The sequence below is a fragment of the Canis lupus genome, chromosome 8 (assembly GCF_048164855.1).
Source record: "Canis lupus baileyi chromosome 8, mCanLup2.hap1, whole genome shotgun sequence".
Lineage (NCBI taxonomy): Eukaryota > Metazoa > Chordata > Mammalia > Carnivora > Canidae > Canis > Canis lupus.
This window is the reverse complement of record NC_132845.1, coordinates 64893897-64919304: the sequence shown is the minus strand read 5'-3', so window position 1 is coordinate 64919304 and position 25408 is coordinate 64893897. Positions and strand designations below refer to the sequence as shown.

At 48.5% G+C, this 25408-nt stretch overlaps 1 protein-coding gene across 8 annotated transcripts in view; it reads left to right on the top strand.

The window, feature by feature from the left end:
• LOC140638837 (monocyte to macrophage differentiation factor 2-like) overlaps positions 1-25408 on the top strand; it is a 127126-nt gene that overhangs the window by 4743 nt on the left and 96975 nt on the right. For all 8 annotated transcript variants that reach the window (XR_012035796.1, XR_012035797.1, XR_012035798.1 and 5 more), the window contains exons 2-3: positions 21071-21152; positions 22806-22966. Coding sequence is in view for 5 of the 8 variants with exons in the window: in XM_072836855.1 (XP_072692956.1) it covers positions 21071-21152; positions 22806-22966 (243 nt within the window). In the remaining 3 variants the exon portion in view is untranslated. The remainder of the gene's footprint in view (positions 1-21070; positions 21153-22805; positions 22967-25408) is intronic.

Sequence of the window (25408 nt, the reverse complement as noted above, 5' to 3'; positions counted from 1 at the left end):
GACTCGATCCCGGGGCCATGGGATCATGACCTGAGACAAAGGCAGGGGCTAAACCGTTGCGCCACCCAGGGATCCCGCTTTCTTGCTTTAATCTGACTTTATTTTTTAAATTTTAAAAAAAGATTTTATTTATTCATTTGAAAGACAGACAGACCCCAGGCAGAAGGGCAGAGGCAGAGGGAGAAGCAGACTCCCCTCTGAACATTGAGCCCAACGTGGGGCTCAATCACAGGACTCTGTGATCATGACCTGAGCCAAAGGCAGATGCTTGACCAACTGAGCCACCCAGGTGCCCCTTTTTTAATCTGACTTTAAGTGGGAGTCATTATAAAGCAGCATTGCAATTATAAGTGCAACATGTGCTCTTTGGGCAACGTTTTTTTAAATCAAGGGAAGTAGGTATAAAAATGAAAGCAACAGTCCCCCTTCATCCCACCATCTTAAGATCATCACTGTGAAATGTGCTGCTTGTTTGCTTGCTGTCCTTTTTCTGCAGAGACGCTGTAGCTAGCATTGTGTTGTAATTTTAAAAATGTGACCTGCTGCAAGCCTGTCTCCCTTGTCTTTAACAGTTATTCGCAACCTGAGTTTAATGTGTGCCTCATATTCCATCTCATCATCGAACACTGGTTTATTTTTATTATTTCCCACTTTCAGAGGCTTTCATTGCTTCCTGGAATCCACTTCTGTAAGTAACACTGCTGGGGAACATCTCTGCAGCAGGGCACCAGCGTCCAGGAGAATTCTCTGTGTGGACACATATTTGATCCATTGTCGATCCTGGGCATTAGCCACGTCCCATGGGTCACAAGTTCGACGTGATGCTCACTGACTGCCTAGTTATACAATGACTGGGGCATAGGGTGCCCCCAGAACGGCCCCATCGCATAGTTCTTGCCACAGGCTTGAAGTTGTTCCTAAGGCCACAGGAGGGTCAGGGCCCAGCTCATCCTGTAGTGGTGTTCTCGAGAAGCTGAAGGAGCCTGGAGCTTGAGTGCTGATTCTGCTCATCTCTTTGCTGGGTTCTCTTGCATAGGTAACTTAATCACCGAGCCATGCTATCATCCTTGTACTGGAGGCTAACATGGGGTTGGTAAAGCATACAGTGGCCCTGGTAGGCTTTCTGTACATTTAGGTCCCCATCTTACTACCTGACATCCCTTCAAGGTCACTTAGGACCAATCCTATTCCAGCTCAGAAATTCTGAAAGTCATGGGTCTCATAAACACTTTTTTGTTCTTTAAGTGATGAAGATATGTATGAGAAGCATCCAGTGCGGGTATACAGTTGGTGCTCCAAAGTGGTGGTTATTTCTGCAAGTGATTGTTATTCACAGCCTCTTTCCAGGGAGAGTTTAAAGCGCTCTGTACAAAACAAATTTCTCAAGATCCACGGGGCTGTTGGAGAACCCTTCTATCTTGGCAAGGCTTGTGCTGATGTCAGAGGGTCCCTGTGCGTGGAGAAGAGGTGGCGAGGAGGGGCTCCCGGGTGCTCTGTCTTGCTGGGCTACTGTGGGCAGGCCAGTTCTGGGCTTCATGGAATAAGAACCACGTGCCAGGCCTCACGCCTAGCACCTTCTGTTCACCACCCGTATTTGGTTTGCCCGTAGTCATGGACCACATGGTCAGGCTCACACCTGGACTGTGCTTTGCTTTTCTGCCTCCCACACCACCATGGGGATAATAATCCTCATGATCACCTGCGTTTGTGGAGTAGGGCCAGAGCTCATGCGATTGTCCTCGCTGGACACAGGGACTAGAATCCTGAGTCCTCCCTGCTGCCCACACCCTCGCAGGGTCTGGCAAGGCTCTCAACACACCACCCGTGCAGCCGCCTTCATTCATGGACAGGCCCGCCCCAAGCATTTGTGGGGCTGGAGCGAGTGTCCCAGCGGAAGTCCACACACCATATGTCTGAATATTTAAAGTTAAAAACCCAGCTAACAAGCTTTTCGACAAAATGGGTTCTGTCCTCCTTGGCAAATATACTTCTATAATGACAAAAATGGAACACTCTAAAACGTGGCTGTCATATGATTGAAGGCTGGCCACTATCAAAGGCAGCTGAATTTAGTTTTTTCACGTGTGTCTTGGCATTTATGGCTGGGCCAGCAATGCTTGGATGAGCAACAAGATAAAGGTATACATAATTTATTCATTATGGTATATTTCATACCAGTTATTTTTCTCTTCATTGCAGCAAAATCACTAATTATATTATTTATATTAAAGATTTTCACTTAAATTGGGGTCTAATTGATCATCTAAAGTTGTGCAGTCCAGGGCTGTCACACTAGCCACCTGTGGCTGTTCATTTATTTATTTAAATTTTTACTTATTTATTCTTTTTAAGTAGGTTCCACGCCCAGTGTGGAGCCCAACACAGGGCTTGAACTTGTGACTGTGAGATCAAGACCTGAGCTCAGATCAAGGGACAGACACTTAACTGCTTAACCAACTGAGCCACCTAGGTGCCCCTACCTGGGGCTATTTAAATTCAAATCTAGGGCAGCCCAGGTGGCTCAGCGGTTTTAGTGCCGCCTTTAGCCCAGGTTATGATCCCGGGGTCCTGGGATTGAGTCCCACATGCAGCTCCCTGCATGGAGCCTGCTTCTTCCTCTGCCTGTGTCTCTGCCTCTCTCTCTACCTGTGTCTTTCATGAAAAAATAAATAAAATATTTTTAAAAAACTCAAATCTAAATTCGTGAAAATTAAATAAAAATAAAAAGTTAGTTCCTTGCTTGCAGGGGCCACATTCAGGTGCCCAATAGCCACATATGGCCAGTGGCCACCGTATTGGACAACACAAGACTTACATTTCAGTTGTTGCAGAAATTTTTCTTGGAGAGCACTAGTCTAAAGGATGAAAATGTAAAACGTAATTTAAAAAATACCCTACAAGGGACAACTGGGTGGCTCAGTGGTTGAGCATCTGCCTTGGCTCAGGTCGTGATCCTGGGGTCCTGGGATCGAGTTCCGCATCGGGCTTCTGGCAGGGAGCCTGCTTCTCCCTCTGCCTATGTCTTTGCCTCTCTCTGTGTGTATCTCTCATGAATAAATAAATAAAATATTTTAAAAAATAAAAAATACCCTACAAATGTAAATTAAACCAAAAGTAAAAAATCGAAAAAAAAAGTTACTTATTTTTATTCTAGAGCATCCAGAATTTTCTTAAATTTGAAAGGCAAAATACAAATGAAGATTAATAAGTATAAAACTTAAAGTCAAAAAGTCAAAAGTCAAAAAATATTTTACGTAAGTCAAAAACTTACGTAAAATATTTAAGTAGAGCTGAATTTTTTAAAAAAGATTTTATTGATTTATTCATGAGAGACACACAGAGAGGCAGAGACCTAGGCAGAGGGAGAAGCTGGCTCCCTGCGGGGAACCCGATGTGGGACTCGATCCCAGGACTCCAGGATCACGCCCTGAGCCAAAGGCAGGCACTCAACCTCAAAGCCACCCAGGTGTCCCTGAAAATATTTTTAAAAGATTATTTATTTGAGAGAAAGAGTGTGTGCACAAGCTGGGGGAGGGGCAGAGGGAGAAGGAGAAGCAGACTCCCCACTGGGTGGGGAGTCCAATGTGAAACTTGATCCCAGGACCCTGAGATTGTGACCTGAACCAAAGGCAATGCTTTACCACATAGGCACCCCAAGCTGAAATATTTTGAATTTTTTTTTTTTTGCAAATGCAATTGAATCTCCTCTTATGAAAAGGAAACCCTTCACATCTAGAGCTCAGTGCTAGTGGCCTAGTGGCCAAGGTAAAGAGTAGGAATCGTGCCTATGCCAGACACATCTGGCCCAGACGTATGCAGGTTCAGGGCTGATACGAATTTGTCCTTCTTGCACAGTGCTCCTGCGCTGCCATGTACACCTGTTGGGAATTCCAGGGCAGTTCCTGAGTGGCTCGGAAACCCGGAACCACAGGAGGCGTGAGAGGTGGAGGCTGAGACTGCTGGGCAGTGACTCTCGGGTGGAACCCGTGGTGCCATGGCACCAAAAGCAAGGCTTTGACAGATGGGTTAATGTGTCTTCCCGCTGACCTCAGCACTGGGACTGCCTGCACCCTCCCCTCCAATGCCGGCCATGGTGTCACCCATAGATCTCCATGGCATGTGGATGTGATCTTTTTTTTTTCCTTTCTTAATGTGGTAAAGCTTACGTAACATTAAGTTTACCATTTCAGTCTCTTTTAAGTGTCCAATTCAGGGGCATAAAGCACATTCACCTTGCTGTGCATCATCACTACCACTCTGTTCCCATCAAATACCCCGTCCCCACATCCCCTCCCCCAGGCCCTGGCACCATCGTCTACTTTCTGTCTCTGAGTCTGATGATGACTCTGGGGACCCCTTGTAGGTGGAGTCATACATGTTTGTCCCTTTGTGACTGGCTTATTTCATTTAGCATAATGTCCGCAAGGTTCATCCCTGTTCGGGTGTGTGTCAGAGTTTCCTTCCTCTTTAAGGCTGAGTCGCATTCCACTGTATGGGTTTACAGCTGTCTTTGGTTTTGAGGACCTGGGATAAGAGATGTGGAGAAGACCTTTCCTGGGGCCTGCCTGGGTTAGTTATAATGTGGATGTCTAGGGCGACGGCTTGGGCTGTGCCAGTGACGAGCACTGGATCCCCTGTGACCAGGGTGCCTGGGGCTTCTGTAAGTCAGTTTGTGGGTATTCATGAGAGCAGGACCCTCCAAAGCCATTCCAGAGCATACTCCATGGATCAGTAATGTTGGTGTCACCTAGTGCTTGTTAGAAATGCAGGATCTCGGGCTCTGTCCCAGACGTATAGAAGCTCATAGTTTAGGGGAAGACTCAGTTTCCTAATAACACCATGTGAATTAATGCAGAATTGAGATATTGACAAGCATGCAGGAAACCAGGGGTACAGTTTCTGCTCACGTGCCTGGGTGAAGGGGCCTTGAGGGTCAATCAGGTGCTCTCAGTTGTAAGTAACAGAAAGCCTCAGTTTGAGCTGGCTTAGAGGAGAGAGAGGGAAGGAGAGATGGAGAGAGAGAGAGAGAGAAAGAAGGGGAAGGAGGAGGAGGAGAGAGAGAAGGAGGATGAAGACAAGGAGAGGACGAAGGAGGAGAAAGAAGGGAACACCAGAAGAAAGAAATGAGTTAGTGTCCAGAACTGAGAAGTTCAGGAGTGTCTGCGTTCAGGTACAGCTGGATCCAGGGTCTCTTTGTTTCTGGGCTCTGTTTCCTCTGGTGGCTGCATTCTCTGGACTGCTCACAGCCCTTGTAGACCAAGAATTTCTCTTTCCCGGCAGAATCACCACTGTCCTGGAATCGAGTCTCTGTGCCTTGGCCTGGATTGCATGCCCACCTTTGAACCTATCACCGGGGTCAGGGGAAGGGCCTGCCAAGTCTAGGTCCTTTGGAGCTTGGAATTTGGAAGTCAGGCATGGCTTGGGTGGTGGTGGGGTGTGGCTCCACTTGAGCCCAGTGGAGTGAGAGGAAGAGGGTGTGGCCCAAAAGGAAAGAGTGCTGTTATGAGACGGGGTAGATGCTGGACGTGACAGGAGAAGCGAAGGACAGCTTGTGACTTTTGGCCCTTTGGGGGTGAACAGGAGTTCTACAGGAGGCTGGGAGAGGGAAGAGCACTATGAGGGCTGCAGGAATGGGTTCCCACTATGAGGGAAGAGTCTGAGGCTGGGCTCAGATCCACTGGAGGGGAGGATGCCGGGTCTGGCCCCCAAGTGCCTGGGCATTTGCCCAGCAGCTGGCCCTTCCCCTGTGGGCTCTGGGGCACTACTGAGGCTTTTATAATGAGTGGCAAGGTTTTGGTTCCAGAAGGAACCAAAGAGGCCACTCCAGAGACTGCAGCTGCAGGGAGCATGGAGACCCCAAGGGGCTCCCCAGCAGTGGGGGGGGGGGTCTGCTTGTTGCATCTCCTGACAATGGGACAGTTCCTTGCCTACATGTCCCTTGACCCCAAAGCCTTCACTATGTGTGAATGTAGTACCAGTGCCGTCTCTTATGGGATGAAATTTAAGAAAAGAGACTCAACTTTAAAAGGGAAGGAAGTTCTGATACTTGCTGTAGCAAGCAGGAACCTTGAGGACAGTATGCTAATAAGCTGATAACACAAAAGGACAAATGTGTGAGTCTAGTTCCATGAGGTCCCCAGAGTTGTCAGACGCACAGAGACAGCAGATGGTGGTGTGAGTTGGAGGGGTGAGGAGGGGCTGGGGGTCAGCAACAGGGACAGAGTCTCAGTGTGGGGGCATGGAACGTTCTGGAGCCGGCCAGTGGTGGTGGTGGCTGCATGACAGCATGAATGTGCTCAATGCCCCTGAAATGGGCATTGAATAGTGGTTAAAACAGTAAAATTCTATGTTGAGAGTCTTTTACCACAATGAAAAAAATAATAAGAGAAATAAAACCTAGCTGAACACGGGGATATATGCAAGTCATTGATTAAATGCGAGGGGAAAGAGGGGGAAGAAATGGGAACATTGGTGTTGATGCAATATTATTTCACATGGAGTCCATATTCTTTTTTTTTTTTTATTGGTGTTCAATTTACTAACATACAGAATAACCCCCAGTGCCCGTCACCCATTCACTCCCACCCCCCGCCCTCCTCCCCTTCTACCACCCCTAGTTCATTTCCCAGAGTTGGCAGTCTTTACATTCTGTCTCCCTTTCTGATATTTCCCACACATTTCTTCCCCCTTCCCTTATATTCCCTTTCACTATTATTTATATTCCCCAAATGAATGAGAACATATAATGTTTGTCCTTCTCCGATGGAGTCCATATTCTGATTTTGCCAGCTTGCCCCATCACTGTGCCAGCTACCAGAATCTGATTCAGGGTGCCCTGCATTGTCTCCTTAGCCTCCTCGAATCCAGAATTCATCTCCCGTCTTCCTCTGTCAGGCATCCGATGGTCTCGGAGGTGTCCAGGCGAGTCGCTCTGTGGGCTGCCCCAAGGTGGGGGTCCCCGGGCTCAGTTCGGGGTTTCCTGGTTAGATTGAGGCTCTGCGTTTTTGGTAGAAGTGATGCTGGTCCTTCTAGGTGCCTCATAACTGGTGGGAGATGTCCGTCTGTCTTTCAGGGTGCTATGGACTGGGATCGCCCACTCACATGGATGTCCTCCAGGTTTTCTCTCTGTAAAATTATTGTTTGTTTTGGTCACTAGTACTATGTGGGGGGGAGGGAGTATTTTGAGATTGTATGAATATTCCAGTCCTCACGTAGTGAAGACTTTCATTCATGAAAGTAGAAAGAATAATGAACCTCTGACACCCCATAGCCTGAACTTAACAATTACTAACATTTTGCCAAATTTGCTTCATCTCTGCAGAAGTATTTGAGGACAAATCCCAATGGTGTGACTTCAGTCCACATCTTTAACTGGTGAGGACAGTTTTTCCCTAACCACTAGACCCCTGTCTCACCTGTCAGTATTGACAATAATTCCCTGGTGGTATGGAGCACTTGAATTGTACTTTTTTTTTTTTAAGATTTTATTTATTTATTCATGAGAGACACAGAGAGGGAGAGAGAGAGAGAGAGGCAGAGGGAGAAGCAGACTCCATGCAAGGAGCCCAACATGGGACTCCATCCCGGGTCTCCAGAATCGCACCCTTGCCTGAAGGTGGTGCTAAACCACTGAGACCCCAGGGCTGCCCTGTACTTTTGTTTTTTAAGGAATTTATTTATTTATTCATGAGAGACACACACAGAGAAGCAGAGACATAGGAAGAGGAAGAAGCAGGCTCCCCACGAGAGAGGAGGACCCCGAGGTCACGACCTGAGTCAAAGGCAGACACTCAACCACTGAGCCACCTAGGTGCCCCTGAATTATACATTTTTATTTAGTTTTTTAAAAAAAGATTGTATTTATTTATTCATGAGAGATACAGAGAGAGAGAGGCAGAGACATAGGCAGAGGGAGCCCGATGTGGGACTTGATCCTGGGACTCCAGGATCACACCCTGAGTCAAAGACAGACTCAAACAGGCTCAACCGCTGAGCCACCTAGGTGTTCCCATTTTTATTTTTAGAGAAGGTGTATTATTTACTTGACTACATATGGCTCGTGCTGTGTCAGATAGCATAGCTATAGAGGCTAGATTAGGTTTAGAATCCATGTTCTCGGCAAGAAAGGCGAGAAACTTTATGTTGCATCTGTCCAAGGGGGCACAAGACATCTGACTGTCCCATTTCCGGTGATGCCCAGATTGCTCTTGGGATTCCCCCGGCTCCTTTTGAATATCTGGTTGCTCAGCAGCCCCCCAAACTTCTCTGCACTTAGTGTACCAAAGTGGTGGGATCTTCATTATTATCCAAGACAGACCCAAGGTTCATTTCTTGCCAGGAAAGCCCTCCAGAGGAAGGAGTGGATGAGTCTGTTTGTAGTGTAGATGTTCTTAGGATATGTGGATGGTGTTTTGGGCTCCGTGAACCCCTGGGGTGGTGCACCTACTCTGTGCACACACATGTGTGCATCTTGCCCCAGAAAGGTATAGATCTAGATCTCCCAGAAGGCAGCTACCTTGCTCAGGAATGGGTGCCCAAATCCTGACCGTAGGGGATGGGGTTGGTCTGAAATCCAGCTTCAGCCTATTCCAGGGCACACTGCTTTGGAGTTTCCGTGGCCCTACCGTTGGCCATTGGTGGAGCTGGGCTGTGCCAGGGCATGGGGCACTGTGTTGCCAGGGATGGTCATTCAAGGCCTCTGCCATGTTGCATGGCCCAGGAGTGGCTATTCCTCCCTCAGGGAATAGCACGAGCCTTGAGGATGCTATTTCCTGTGAAAGCATCCTGTGAAGGCTCCTGGATGCCCCAGCCTTCCAGAGGGAGATGGAGGGTGAGGCATTGAGGCTGGCCCCTCATTGTGGTGCCAGAGGTGCTTTGCTGCCTCCAGGTGAGGAAATCAAGGGCCAAGGGCTTCCGGGGGCAGGGGAGAAATTTGCTGATTTTCCTCACAAGTTCCCTCTGGCAGATTCCTGTTTGGGACATGCCTCTGAGAAGGCCTGTGATTTGGGAAGAGTGTTTTGCTGCCCCGAGGAGCGAGGGGGTGTGAACGAGCCTTGCAAACTGTGGAGTGCTGTACACACAAGCCTTCTGGTATCATAGCACCGTCCCCAGCTGGGACCGGAGGCATTCAGAAGCAACGTCCCTTGCTTGCCCCTGGGGTTTGTGGCTGGCATCTTCAGAGGCCAACTCTGCCCTTGTTTGGGTCTCCCCAGGAGCAGACCCGGAAAAAAGGATCCAAGGGCAAGCAGTGTGTTTGGGAGGTGATCCCAAGAGACATAAAGAGAGTAGGGAATGAGCACAGGGAAGGGTGCGCAGCCACCAAAGAGTTTATTTTATTTTATTTTTATTTATTTATTTTTTTCACCAAAGGGTTTATTAAGAAGCAAGCTGGTTCTGCTTGGGAGACGTTGTGGGGCATGTTTTGGCATTACCCCTCTGGGCACAGAGGCCTGGCACTTTCCTCAGCTCACCGTGGCATTGGCAGAGGCTGATTGCCATGAGCATTAACTCTTGGACACTTGGGTGGGGGGTGGGCTTGCATCAGCCTCTTGTTGCTAGGACTGTGGAGGTGGCTCCCCAACCCGGCCCAGGATTTCTGGTTCAGAAGGTGTCTCACCTGCTGTCTTCCAATAACTTCGGTGAGGCAGGGGTGGTCCCTACTTTAGAGATGGGGACTCATTATCCCAGAATAGGGGAGGTTCCCCCCTGGAGCCACAGGGAGGTTGTGGGCTGGAGCCTGGGGGCTACCCAGGTCTGTCCGGCCAGTACTACCAGGTACAAACCTCCAGGGGGCGCTGTCCACATGAAATGCCTCCGGAAGACCTGGAGGGAGTTCCTGGGACCAGGCATAGTGTCCAGTCTCAGCCCTCCCACCCCTTCCTGCTCCTGGCTCTCTCTCCCCTGGGATTTTGATCTTGAGACCATTGTGGGGTGGCATAAGCCCAAAAATGGTTTCCCAAAACCTGAGCCAAGATGCTGTCTGCACCCAGGAGGAGGCTGAATTCATGAATGGACACAAAGGAAGTGTCCTGGGGCGAAGCTGGAGAACGGGGAGGCTTTCAGGGCCCAGGGCCAGCTTGGCTCTGGGCGGTCCTTGCTGCTGTGGGACAGACAGACAGACCCTCTTTGTGTGGAAACCTGGACAAATCTCTTTAGTCCTCTGTCCTGGGATCCCAGGGCTGCCGCTGCCAGGCACAGCGCCGTCCGGAGAGGGGGGTTGGCCGCAATAGTTTTCCTGGGTCTGAGCTCATGTGGGAGAGGAGGACTGCTTCTCTCTGGGGGCTACAGCCCTGCGCCCAGGCTGGGAGGAGAGGGAGAGACTGCAGAAGCTTGAGGCTGGGCCTCACCCCTCTAGCCTGAAAAGGAAGGGGCGGGAGGGGAGGCATGTGCTGGGGGTATCCAGGTGGTGGGGACCCAGCAGGTCAGGCTGCTTAGGCCCTGCCTGAGGCAGATATGGTTGAGAAAGCATACTTTTCTCTTTTTTAAAAAAAGATTTTTATTTTATTTATTTTTTAAAGATTTTATTTTTTTGAGAGAGAGCGCAAGCATGAGCCAGGTAAGGGGCAGAGGGAGAAGCAGGCCCCCTGTGAAGCAGGGAGCCTGATGCAGGTCTCGATCCTGGGACTCTGGGATCAAGACCTGAGCTGAAGGCAGATGCTTAACTGACTGAGCCACCCAGGCACCCATGTTTTAACTATTCTTAAGTGTATACTTCAGGGGAATTGAGCACATCCACACTGTTGTGCAACCATCACCACCATCTGGCTCCAGAACCCTTCATCTTCCCAAACCGGGGTTTCCATTACACACCATTCCCTCCCCCTAACCTCCAGCACCACCACCTACTTTCTGACTCTGTGTTTTTGGTGACTCTAGGGATCTCATATACATAGAATCTTTCACACTTTGTCCTTATTGTGTCTGGCTTATTTCATTTAGGGTAATGTCCTCAAAGATCATCCATGTTGTTTGTAGCAGGTGTCAGAATTTCTTCCTTTTTAAGGCTGAAAGATATCCCATTGTATGACTGGACCACATTCTGTTATCCATTCATCTGTGATGGACACTTGGGTTGCTTCCACCTTTTGGGTCCTGTGAATCATGCTGCTGTGGATGTGGCTGTGCAAACATCTCTTCAGTTCCCCGCTTTTGATTCTTCTCCTAGAAGTGGAGTGGTTCTATGTGTTTAATTTTGGGGGGACCTCCCCTATTGTGTTCCAGAGCGGCTGCACCATTTACATTCCTGCCAATTTCTCCACATCCTCGCCAACCCTTGCTTTCTGGGTTTGGGATAGTAGCCACCCTTATGGATGTGGAGTGGTGAGGCCTGATTTTGAAAGCAAACCTCCTTGCCTTACCTAAGCACATTATGGCACCTGTTCTGGAGGTGACATGGGAGGCAGAGAGGGATCCACCAGTACTGAGCACCTGCTGTGTGTGGGAAGTTCACATGGTACGTCTCCTCCTCTGTGAGATAGGTGCCATCATCCTCTGAGACCACAGGCCTCATGGTCAGACAGTTCTGGGTCTCAGTTTCCTCAGCTGAAATGGGGCTTATAATAGGACCTGTCCTATTGGTTGTGAGGATTCATAGTAACAGAATTATTAATGTGGGTCACATGCTAAGAAATGCTGAGTGCTGTGCTTGGATGAACCCGTTTCATTCTTTTATAATGCTCTGAGGTGGGTGCTGAGGTTCTCCCCATTGCTCAGATGAGAAAACTGAGGCCCAGGGAGCTTTAGCAGCTTGCACATGGGCTTGTGGCTAGAATGGTTGGTGCCAGGGTTGAAATCTGAATAGTCTGACTCCCTGAGCTGCTTATTTTAATTGTAAACTATAGTGTATGCTCAGAGGTGGTAGGAGGAGGGTATAAACCAAAGCAGAGGCATAGGGAGAAGAAGAGATCCCCAGGCCTGAGCAGGGTAGCAGATGAACAGCACCTTACAGTGTAGAGCACTTTTACCTGGGTGCTGGGAGTTCCAGGCTGAGCCTCCGAGCAGCCCTGCAGCAGGTGAGTAGTTCCTCTGAGCAGTTCCACACAGGATGGCCCTGTGACTGCGTTTGGGATGGGCGAGCAGGCTGGGCTCTGACAGAGGAACTCTCTCCTAGTTTTGGAGTCACGGGATCATAACTCCTGCATTTGGAGTGTTCACCAGGTCCAATCAGAACTGCTTCCAAAGGCTGTCCTCTTTCCACTGTTCCCCACTGCCTGTCCAAACCCTGGAAACCCAAGCATTTACCACTTTAAGAAAGGACTGGGACAGGCACCTCCTAGGATTCCAGTGCTGTATTAGCCAGGACACTGAGCCTCAGCAAAGCATAATTTACTTGAAGGAAACATTTGAAAGTGTTTTGGTGTTCACCTTGGAAGGAGGAAAGGAAAACAGATTTTCTACCACCCATCATTCTGTCCATTCAGACAACTACATATCTACTTCTACTTATTTTTCTACCAAGCTACGTGCCTATCTTTCCTACTCACATACTCATCCACCCACCCCTCCATCCATCTCCCCACCCATGCCTTCATCCATCCGTCCCTCCCTCCTTCCCTCCATCTGTCGATCCCATTCTTCCCCCAGCCATCCCCTCAGTCATTCCCCCATTATCCCCCCATCTATCCATCCCCCATCCATCCCCTCATCCATCCATCCCCTCATCCATCCATCCATCCATCCATCCATCCATCCCATTCATCCCCCAGCCGTCCCCTTAGCCATCTTCCCAGTCATCCACCCCCATCCATCCCTCCATTCATCCATCCCTCATCCATCCTCCCATCCATTCATTCTCCCAGCCATCCATCCATCCCCAGCCATCCATCCTCCAAGCCACCCATCCCCCCAGCCATCCCCTCAGCCATCCCGCATTCATCCATCCATCCATCCTCCAGTCTCCCCATTTATTCATCCATCCATCTCCTCCCATCCATTCCCCATCTTCCTGTCCCCTGATTCAACCGTCCATTCGTCCTTCCAGACAAATATCTAGGTATCTAGTTACTTGTCTGTTAAGCTATTTGCCTATCTCTCTGGTCTACTTACCTACCTACTTTCCATCCAGCTAGTTCCACAGCTGGGCATAAGGGCAAAATTTTGCAGCTGCCGAGAAAGCTGTCAGCCCTACAATAGTAGGTGACATAGAAAGACAACCTAACTCCAGATGTTGTCCTCCTGTGACTTCCTTTATTCTGGGCTGCCATGGACTGAATGAAGGGGTCAGGTTCCTGGGCAATGAGGTGGGAGTGGTTCCAGAGCAGGGAGATGCCACAATGTTGGGATCCCAAGACGGGGATCGCCTCCTGACCCAGCTCTCACTCCAGCCTGGTGGGATTCCCCCCTGGCCCCTGCGATCTCCTCTGCCTTCCCACTCCTGCTTTCCTGCTGCCCTTTGGTTTCCTGAAGTTCCCGCTGCTGTCTTGAGTATGACCATTGTGTCTGTGACATCACCCAACAGAGGATTGGCCTCTCATTTTTGAAATCTTTACATCATAAAAGCATTGGTATAATGATCTTAAGAGAATTCTCAAAAAAAAAAAAAAAAAAAAAAAAAAAGAGATTTCTCCCCCTGCCCCCGAGCTTTTTATTTGGAAAAATTTCAAATGTGTATTGAAAAGTTGCAAGAAAAGTTCCATGAAAGTCTGAGTGCCATTCACTTAGAGTCACCGGATATTAACCTTTTGCAATGTTGGGTTTATCACTTCCTCTTCTCTCTGAACCTTTTAGGGTGAATTGCAGACATCTGGACACTTCATCCTCAAACATGTCAGCACATATCTCCTGAGGAAGGACAATCTCCCCCATAACCGGGACACACTTATCTCTCCCAGAAATCCAGCATATTATACAATACTGTGATCTGATGGGCATTCCATCTTTGTCTTCCCTCAAAACCCTTAAACGAATTCTTAAGAGAAAAAGTATCATCAAGGGTAAATCCAACGCCCTCCCCACAAATAATGTATTTCATTTTTGTGCATTTACATGTCTTCTTCCATCCATACATGTTTCAGTCTTGTTTTTTTTTTTTAATTTTTTTTTTTATTTATTTATGATAGTCACAGAGAGAGAGAGAGAGGCAGAGACACAGGCAGAGGGAGAAGCAGGCTCCATGCACCGGGAGCCTGACGTGGGATTCGATCCCGGGTCTCCAGGATCGCGCCCTGGGCCAAAGGCAGGCGCCAAACCGCTGCGCCACCCAGGGATCCCCATGTTTCAGTCTTATTATAATTATAATGAGTTATATATTCTCTTCTTCCCACTTGATAGATATTTGGCAAACATTTCCTGTGTCATTATGCACTTATAAAACTTACTTTTAGTTGCACAAATAAAACTTGAATATAATCTCATAGAAATTCAAACAATACAGGTCAATTGAAAATCTCCTTTATGGGTAGCCTGGGCGGCTCAGCGGTTGAGCAGCTGCCTTTGGCGTGATCTCGGGTTTGGAGAATCAAGTCCTGCATCCAGCTCCCTGTGAGGAGCTTGCTTCTCCCTCTGCCTATATCTCTGCCTCTCTTTCTGTCTCTCATGAATAAATAAAATATTTTTTTTTTAAAGAAAATCTCCTTTAATCCCCCACCCGATCCTATAAGTTAAAAAAAAATAAAGGGCAGCCAAAGTCTTCTGTGACCAGAGACCCCAATTCCATCCATCTCTCCTCTTTTTTTCCAGTCATCTCTTTATGCGTTTACCACTAACCTGTTGTTAGACATTCAGATTAATTCCTGTTGCTAGTATTTGTCCAGTTCTGTGTTACTCACCGTGTAGCAGCTTGGGCTTTTCATTCATAATCTTGGCTGTCTGTTGCAGTCACCCAGCAGCTTTAATACGATGCCTGGGTCCCAGCCCCTGAGACACGTTCTAGGTTATTTGATCTGGGATATAGTTGGGGCACTGGCATATTTAAAATCTTCCCAGGTGATTTTTTTCTTAGCGTTAAAAAAAATTAAGGCAAAATCGACATATAAAACTTGCCATTTTATTTATTTTTAAAAATTTTATATTATTTTAAAATAGACTCCACACCCAGTGTGGAACCCAATACAGGGTTTGAACTCACAACCCTGAGGTCAGGACCTGAGCTGAGACCAAGAATTGGATGTTTAGCTGATTGAAGCCCTCAGGCACCCCCAAAATTTGCCATTTAAAGTGAGCTCACATTAAAAGTGAGCAATTCAGTGGCATAGTGTAATCCACGATGTTGTGCAATCACCCTCTCCGTCTGGTTCCAAACATTTCCATCCCCCCAAAAGGAGACCCTATACCCATTAAGAGGTTGTTCTTTCCACCTTTGGGCAACCACTAATCTATTCTCTATCATTATGTGGGATTTGCCTATGCTGGATATTTTGTATAAATGGGACCCTATAATATGTGATCTTTGTGTCTGGCTTGTTTTATTCATGTGACAGCATTCTGTGCTTGAAGTTTATATGTGTAGCAGATATCAGAATGTCATTCCTTTTTATGGCTGAGTACTATCCTATCATATGGATGGATCACGTTTTGTTGATCTACCCGTCCGTGTGCAGCCAAGGTTGAGAACCATTGGCCTAACCTTGTATGGCCTCACCTTCAAGTTGGAATAATAATATCTCCTTTGCAAGGATGTTGTGGATTTTAATGGGAAGTATCTGGATGGATCAACCACCAGTAAGAAAATGGTGCCTGGGCTCTTTGGGGGCTCTCCAGGGAGAGGTGAAAAGAGTGCCCATTCTTTGAGTACCAGTACATGTCAGGCACTCCTGTGTGGCCTCTTGAGCCATATTTTTTCTAAGATTTATTTATTTACTTTAGAGAGAGAGCGTGAGAGAGCATGAACAGGGGAGGGGCAGGAGAGGAAGAGAGAAAGAAAAGCAGACACCCTGCTAAGCACAGAGCCTGACACAGGGTTCAATCCCACTACCCATGAGATCATGACCTGAGCCCAAATCAGGAGTCAGATGCTTAACTGACTGAGCCACCCAGGTGCTCTGCTCTTGAGCCATCTCATCTCATGGTACCTATCGGGTTGGCAATAGTATCTCCTTTTACATACAAAGAAGCTGCAGCCCGGAAACAGGAAGTAATTTCCCCTAGGTCTCTCAGCACCTAAGTGACTCTGCAGAGATTTTCCACACAGCTGTGCCCAACTTCAAAGCCCCTGCTCCATCCTGTTCAGGATGGAAATTCAGCCTCTGTCCTTGCCTCCCTGCTGGCTCCAAGTCTGGACCCTGACTCTGTCTGGGAGCTCTCCATGTGAGGTTGTCCTCCCCACCCCCCACAAATGCCACAGCCCGAGGTCATCTAAGCAGTAGGCCTGGCCACAGAATAGAAATTTTGTTCTCCAGAGAGGAGGCAGAAAGGCCCACTTTCCTCCTTTAGTTTAGTGACATCCTGCTGGAAATATCAACTCTTTTAAGAGAAGCTTCCCACAATCTCGAAGGCTGCTCCTTGACTGTCAGCTCTGTTCAAGAACATTCTAAATTTTATCTCTATGTTTCATCTGTTACAAATGACTCCCTTCTCCCTCTACTGGGGAATGGATAAACAAGCCATTGTACATCCAGACAATGGAAGAGCGCTCAGCAGTAAAAAGGAAGGAGCCATCAGAGCACAGTGACAACACAGATGGACCTCACATGCATGATGCCGAGTGTAAAAAAGCCAAACTCAGAAGGCGATGCAGAAAAAAAAAAAAGAGGATGGAAGGGTTGAGGCTAATTGCCAAGAACAGTAATGAGTGATTTAGGAAGGCCCATTTTCTCCTTGTATAAAACAAGTTTATCTTTTTTTTTTTTTAAGATTTTATTTATTCATGAGAGAGACAGAGAGAGAGAGAGAGGCAGAGACATAGGCAGAAGGAGAAGCAGGCTCCCTGTGAGGCGCTCGATGCGAGACTCGATCCCAGGACCCTGGGATCACAACCTGAGCCGAAGGCAAATGCTCAGCTACCAAGCCACCCAGGCGTCCCTAAAACAAGTTCGTCTTAGATGCACTTTAAATAGACCTAAGTCAATCCCTGCTTGGCATTCAGAGCAGTTTCTTTCCACCTGAGAATGCACTTTGACTTCATCGTATAAGTTCTTTTTAGACAAAAAACAAAAACACTCAAGGCCACCCATGCGACTCCATTTACACGACATTCTGGAAAGGCAAAGCTCTAGGGGCAGAGAACTGAGCAGCCGTTATGCACCTGGGGATGGATATTGGGTACCCGGGGCATGGGGGCATTTGGGATGGATGAAGGATCTGTTCTTTATCTTCATTGTGGGGGTGGTTACACGGCAGTCTACATTTGCCCAAACTCATAAAACTGGATAGCAAAAAACAAAAACAAAAACAAAAACAAAAACAAAACAAAAAACAAAACTGTATGTAAATACAAAGGAAAGTGAAAACCTAAATAAAACAATTCATTGTCCTCTTAAAAAATGTCTGCCTAGAGGCTATAAAGAAAGAAAGTAGGCCACAAGGAGGTAAAGAAAAAGTTCTTAGTTCTGGAGGGTTGTGGGAACTCTGTTTCTTGGGTGTTTGCCCCTGGTCCTGGGGCCTTGTCTCCTGGCTTTTTTTTTCTGCCCGCCTTTCTGCTGTTCAGTGGCTGCAGCACGGGGCGAGACAAGGAGGGTTTTGTGGAACCCAGAAACAAAGAACTGCCCATCGAAGGTTGCCACAGCAACGCAACATCACCCTTGGACCCGTGAGGCTGGCATCATGGGTGGCTTATTGCTATTTGTTAAGGGAGCAGAAGAGAGGGTGGCTGGGCTGTGCCTGGTGGCAGGTGGACGAGAACTCCCTCAGCCCCAGACTCAGTTTCCCATTTTGAACAAAGGCATCAGCTGTGTCCTTGCATGGTTGGCCTCTGCCCCACCCCATTGGCACAGCCCCCTTTGGGGCTTTTGGGCAGGAGCTATCAAAATTAACACTGTGCATAACTTTGTTATTGTCTTCAGGGCTCTAGTCACACACGACCATGAACTTTGTGACTTAAAACAACAAACATTTGGGGATGCCTGGGTGGCTCAGTAGCTTCAGCTCAAGTCGTGATCCCTGAGCTCAGGGATCGAGTCCCACATCAGGCTCCCCAGAGGGAGCCTGCTTCTCCCTCTGCCTATGTCTCTGCCTCTCTCTCTGTATCTCTTGTGAATAAATAAATAAAATCTTAAAAAAACCCTCAAAAACCAAAACCCCCCCAAACATTTGGCCTCCCAGTTCTGGAGGCCAAAAGTCCAATACTGAGGTGTCTGCAGGGTTGGTTTCCTTCCGGAGGCTCTAAAGAAGCTTCTGTGTCTGTCTCCCAGCCTCTGGGGGTTTTGGCATCAGGGGCTTCAACTCTGTGTCTCTCCTTATCCCATAAGCACCCTCATCGTCGTAGCGGGTTAGGGCCTCACCCTCCTCTTAACTGATGACATCTGCAGATGTTCTGTTTCCAGATGAGGCCACTTTCTGAGTACTGGGGGCTAGGACACCAACATAAGCATTTAGGGAAGACACAACTCAGCCCAGAGCACTGCTTCTGTTGTATTGTTATTTATTAAGCCACTCTTGGCCACAGACAGCTTCTTCCTGGAGAAGGTGAGCTGTTGGGCTGGTTGTCTTGGGAGGAGGTAGAGGAGGCTGTGCTTCTGTGGGGTCCTCAGCTCCAGGGCTGGGTCCTCCCTTTTCTCTGTAACCCAAAGCCCAGCGTTGAGCCCGCCCCTCCACAGGTGTCAAACTCTGCAGAGATTGGAGCACTGAGGTCCAGCCTGCTCTGCTCAGACACCCAGCCCTGGGACTTGCTGCCTAAGGGTCTTAGTTCTCTCATCTGTGTAATGGGCTCAGCATGACCCTGCCCTGGTCACAGGTAGAGTGACTGCTGCATGCAGGCAGAGAGTGGCTGCCAGCAGGTGGGTGAGGAGAGCAGCCATGGACACCCAGACTTGTCTAGGTGCCAAGGGGCCAGTGTAGGAAAACCAGACCCTGGGAGAGCCAGGGCAGGTGGCAGTGTCAGCGCCTGGCAGACAGCCCCACCCTCCGGCCTTGATGACTGCCCTGCACACACTGGGCGGCTTGCCCAATGCTTTGTGCACTCCCTTCTGCTCGTCCCTAGGCCAGAAGCACCCTTTCACCTCTCTTTTCACCTCGTACACTCATTTATCCCTTGACAATCTGTTTGCTGGTGCCCAGGCATCTTGGTGTACCTGTGTGCCCTGGGAAGCCTGTCCCCTCTTGGAAGCCTTCACACTATGCTGTGTCTCTTCTCTCAACTCCAGCACATAGTAGATGTTTTCAAAGGTTTCCCAAAGGGATGAGGAGTACTAATCACATGGCATTGGGATTTCTGCTTGCATCTAATGCCTTCTGGACTATGAGCTCCTCGAGGGCAAGGCCAGGTCATCCCAACCCATTGACCCTGGTTCTCAGTGTAACACTGGTATATAAAAAGTACTTAACAAATACTCTATTAACTCTATAGTGTGGATCCAGCATAGAGAAAGTGCTGACAAATCCTCAGTGAAGTACACTTAACATGGGTCCAGCATACAGAGGTGCTCCATGAATGCTTTGTGACCTTTATTGGCACAGATCCAGCACACAGAAGGTACTCAGTGAATGCTCTGTGATCTATACTGGTGTGGTACTGCTGGGTAAATTCTCCGTGAACTGTACCAGCATGACACCAGCATCCAGAAGCTCAGCGTATACTCAGTGGTCTGCACGTGGCATGGACCCAGCATATGGAAGGTGCTTTAGTAGATACTCTGTGACCTGTACTGCATTGATCCCTTTATTCTGAGCCATGTGTCTATCCCTTATTTTTATGGGCCTTCATAGTACTAATTGGGGTCTTGGAGGGAACGTTTTTGATGTTTCCATGGAGTTTAACCCCATCTGGTGGATAATGGTCAGCAGGGTCCAAGGTGAACAGGTGAGCTGCCCATTGGGCCAAGGAGAGGACCCCTGCCAAGCTGGCCCTGCTTGCTGGCCAGGTGCTTTCAGACCTCACCCCCAGCAATCTGACTCCCCTTCCCCACCCTGTCAGGCCTGCCTTCCCAGCCTGACTTGAAAACCACTGCCCAGAGTCACACCAGCCAGGCGCAGACTGAGTGCCATAACACCTGGGGGTGTTGCTTCATATACTCTACACGATGGTTTCCCCTCGGTAAAATGAGTGGGGCAATAGATCTGTGTGCTTTCGGAGCTCCAGTGCGGATCAAAGGAGAGACTGGAGGAAATGAACGAGGCGTGGACTCCAGAACACTAGGAATGCATATTGCTTAAGATAAAGTCAACTGGCATTTCCACATGTGGATCTACGCCCAGCAGAAATGAGTGCAGATGGTCACCAGAGATGTGCACACGAGTGCTTACAGAGTTCTCCATGATGGCCCCAGACTGGAATATCCACCTCCAGTAGATACATAAATTGTGGATGGAATTCTGCACAGCGATGAAAACAGCCAATCATTATATCCAACAACATGAATGAATCGTGCAAAAGTCACGTGGAACCAAAGAAGCCAGACAAAAGAGGGTTTGTGCTCTGTGATCCCATTGATGGGAAGTTCAAGAATAGGCCAAAGTAATCTGATGACAATGTCAGAGGCTGGTTTCCCCGAGGGAAAAGTCCCTGGGAGGGGGTATAAGGGCACTTTCTGGGGGGCGGGAAATGAGCTCAGGCTCCTTGTGGGTGGTGGTTATGGGGGTGGGTGCACAAGGAAGAGTTGGTCAGGCTGTACCCTTGGGGAGCTGTACTGTGCATCAGTTGGACGGAAGGAAAATGAGAAGCAGAAAATGGAGAGAATGCTGTATTTAGCAAAGTTTTGTAACAAATACCACATTAGGGATTAGGCACAAAATAAATATTGGCTAGTCCAAAAACAGTGTAATAGAAAGGGGGGAGGGAAGATGGGGAGAGAAAAGGGAAGGAGGGAGAGGAGGAGTAGGGGAAGGAGAAGAGGGAGGGGGAGAGGGGGAGGAATCCTTCCCCCCAGCACCCCCCCACAACCCGGGAGGGACCTGATCTTCAGGTCTCCTGGGAATCTTGTGACCAGAGCTGCTCCAGGCTTCCTGGGCCAACCTCCAGGAATTATACCTCTCATTCCAGGTTCATGAACCACCGAGTCCCTGCCCACAAGAGGTACCAGCCCACCGAGTATGAACATGCAGCCAACTGTGCCACCCATGCTGTGAGTTGCATTTTGGGGTGCTGAGAGGGGGCCCCTTTCAGGTGGAAGGGAAGGCAGTCCTTCACACTTGGAGAGAGTCAACATTTCTATTCCATGGCGATGTCCCAAATGACGACAAGTCCTCTGTGGCTCTTGGAAGAGTGAGTAGGATCTCAAGGGAAGGCCATTTGGGTACATTGGACTCCGGTGCTAAGCATGCCTCTTTTGCTCTATGAACCTTCAGTGGCTCCCTGGTAATCTGGACTTCATAGCAAGCTCCAAAGCAGGTCTTAGCTCCTTAGTTGGCCCACCTCCCACTGCCACACCCTTCCTCCCAGTTTCCAGCACTTGAATGCACTGTTTCCTGGGTAGAAGGTACACCTGCATGCCTTGGCACATGCCATTCCCTTTCTCTGGGATACTTGTCGACTCCACCTCAGTCTTGCCTAAGAAATCCTTTTCTGGGATCCCTGGGTGGCGCAGCGGTTTGGCGCCTGCCTTTGGCCCAGGGCGCGATCCTGGAGATCCGGGATCGAATCCCACGTCGGGCTCCCGGTGCATGGAGCCTGCTTCTCCCTCTGCCTATGTCTCTGCCTCTCTCTCTCTCTCTCTCTGTGTGACTATCATAAAAAAAAAATAAATAAAATAAAATAAAATAAAAAAAAAAGAAATCCTTTTCTGGGCAGTGTACCCTTCTGAGAATAATGAAAGATCTAGACCCATGTCCAGTTCAGTAGCCACTGGCCCCTTGTGGCAGTTGCACACTTGGAATGCAGCTTATCTGTTGGAGATATGCTGGGAGTGTGATATACACACCAACTTGGGAAGACTTAGCATGAAAAACAGGATGTAAAATATCTCCTTACTGTGTTTATGTTAATTACATGATATTTTGGGTATACTGGGTTGAGCAAAATATAGTATTAATTTCACCTATTTTTCCTTCTAAAACCGCGGCTACCAGAACATCCTAAATGACTGGTGTGACTCACATTACAGTTCCGTTGGCTGCTGCTGTCATAGAACCTTCCTCCTGAAAAAGTGCTCCCAACACACAGAACTAGGCATGCTTTTAGAGTTCCCCTGCCCCCAGTGCTTTGGAGAGTTCTAGACTCCTCAAGGGCAATGATGGAGAAACCAAGCTGTGAAGAGTGAAGGGTTTTTTAGGTGGGCGTGATGGGGTGGGCTGTTTTCTTCAGAAGGCGCTAGCTTCGTGTGCAACCACACAAGTGTGAGGTGGTGTGAGGTGCCTGGGGACTGCGAGGCTGGGCTGTCAGCTGATACAGAAGTGGGGGCAGTGACTGGTGATGCTCCTTGAGGCAGGGAGCTTTGGTGTCTACCACAACCTTCTCTAGAGCTGTGCTGCCCAATATGGTAGCCTCTGGCTCCGTGGGGCTGCTGAAATTGAAACTAAAGTCAATTAAAATGAAATAAAATAAAAAATTCAGCACTTTACTGCATAGTCATGGCTCAGGTACTCGGTAGTCACAGGTGTCTAGGGGTTCCCATGTTGGACGGTGCAGGTCTAGGACTTTCCCACAATGGAGGGAGGTTCTGTTGAGTGGTGTGGGTCTAGAGAAGAGGGTGGACAGTGGGCTCTGGGAAGCTTAGGGACTCTGTACTTCCCTGGCCTGGAGGCTGGCCCTCTAGCACCTGTCTCTGTTCTGCTTCCAGCTCTGGATCATCCCCAGCATCCTCGGCAGCTCCAACCTCTACCTCCTGTCAGATGACGACTGGGAGACCATCTCTGCCTGGATCTATGGCCTTGGCCTCTGTGGGCTCTTCGTGGTGTCCACTGTGTTCCACACCATCTCCTGGAAAAAGAGCCACCTCAGGTGCCTCTGCCTAGTCCACGGGAGGGGTGTGTGCCAGGCAGGGTGACCAGGGCAGGAAGCATGCCTAGCTGGGCCAGGAGGGGTCCAGGGTGGGGACCTGTCTTTGTCTTGGGTGTCCGCAGGTGGGTCCCACCTGGGGAGACCATGTCACCCACATGAGCCTTGTTGGCTCACCTCTGAGAGGCCCAGAGAGTAAGCCTCCAGCTTCTGGTGTTGTTATGAGGGGCCTTTGGAACTGTCAGAACCATCAGAATGACTGCCCCCTTCTGGGAAACACCCCTACCAGTTCTAAGTCCTGTACAGATGTCACCCCTGGTCTTTCCAATAATTCTGTGGTATAGCATTAGTCGCATATTTTTAAATTTTTGGGTTACTTTTAATTTTTAAAAACACTGTGGTAAATACACATCGCCTAAATTGACTATCTTTGCCAGGCCTAAGTGTCTAGTTCAGGGGCATTAAGCACATTCACATGGTTGTGGAAACACCATCATCATCTCCATAACTTTATCTTCCTGAACTGAAGCTCTGTGCCCTTTAAACACTTGCTCCCTATCATCTCGCCCAACTCACCATCCTACTTTCTCTCTGAGTCTGACTCCTCTCGGGAGCTCACACAAGGCAATCATAGAATATCTGTCCTTTTGTGACTGGCTTATTTATCCGGCACAGTATGTTGCTCACTCCACATGGTAGGTAGTGCGTCTCAGAACTTTCTTCCTTTTGAAGGCATTAAATAGACATATTCCATTGTGGGTACGTAGCACATGTTGCGCATCCATGCATCCATCGATGGATACTTGGGTTGCTTCCACCTTTTGTGGCTCGCTTCTTTCACTAAGCATGATGTTCCAGGGCTTGTCCATGTTGCAGCACATGGAATCCCCATCTTGTGCATAATGACACTGAAATTTGGAAGGCCATAGACCATGGGTCTTGCTCAAGATCACCGAGCTGGTCCTATCTGAGCCAGAGGTAATCCCAGGAATCCAGGGTCCCCCTGATTCCAGGGATGCCCTGTCCCATTGCAGCAGCTGCAGTGATACCTCTTCCCCAGATTCAGTGCCTCCCTCACCCCCGGAAACCCCATGACTCTGCTGTGTCCCCCCTTCCTACTTCCCATTCTTGCTCTCCCCATGGGTCTTTCTTCTTCCCCACCGTAGGAGTTTCTTGTGGCTGCCGTAACCAATTACCATGTACTGGGTGTCTAGAAATGACAGGATTTCTTCTCTTGTAATTTTGGAGGCCAGAAGGCCAAGATCATGGTGTCCATGGGGTCATCCTCCCTCCAAAGTCTCTAGGAGAGGATCTGGCCTCTTCTGGTTTCTGGCAACCCCAGCGTTCCTTGGCTTATCCTTCAGGGTGCTTGTGTCTTCATGTGGCCTTCCTCCCTGTGTGTCTCTTTGTCCAAATCTGCCCCCTCCTTTTCTTACTAAGACAGCAGTCATTGTCATTGGGTTTAGTGTTCAGTTAACCAGTGGTGTGACTGTGCTGGCTGTCGCTGTCCTCATCTGTCACATGGTGAATGAAACTAACAGTACCTACCTTCTAGGTGGGATTAAAGAGCTAATGTTCTAAATTGCTTCGACTAGTGTTCTGGTCATGTCACATGCTCTATACATGCTAGCTGCTGTTGTCATTTTTATTTCTAGGAGGATATGCAGTTAAACCGTACATAGGATCACTGGTCAGTCTTGTTGAGGGCTGAGGTTTCCTGGACAGAATCAGTTTATGTTAGTTATCTATTGCTGTATAATAAATTATGCTCAGTCACAGAGGTTTTAAATAATAGGAAACCTCGATTGCCTCTCAAAGCTTTGGAGAGCCAGGAATTCAGGGGCTTGACTGTGTGGTTCTGGTTCAGATCTCTTGTGTGGTCCAGATGCTGGCCTGGTGCTGCTTCCATCTGAAGGCTTGACTGGGGCTGGAGGAGGCTACTTTCAAGGTGGCTTCCTCACGTGGCTGGCAAGTTGGTGCTGGATGTTTAGCAGGTGCTCAGTGATTCCCACATGGACATCTCCACAGACACATGGCTCCTTTCTCCCAAAGTTAGCATTCCAAGAGAACAAGGCAGAGGCTCTAATGTCTTTTCTGATCTGGCCTCAGAGATCACACACCATCATTTCTGCAGCCCTCTGTTGGTTACACATGTTGTTTGTCTTATTCATCACGGGAGGGGCTACACATGGGTGTGAATACCAGAAAGTGGGGCTCTTTGGGCATCATTTTGGAGGCTGGCTACCACACAGAGCAGATATATTGAAGCTTACAATTTGCTATGCAATGCGAGGTCGCAACAAAAACGTTAATGTTTATTGAGCACTTCCTGATATGCACTGTGCTAAGTACCAACTCACTTAATCCTCACAGTCATCCTGTGATAGGCTGGTATTCTAACCACTTGACAGAGCAGAGAGTTGAGGCCAACAGACAGATGGTAAG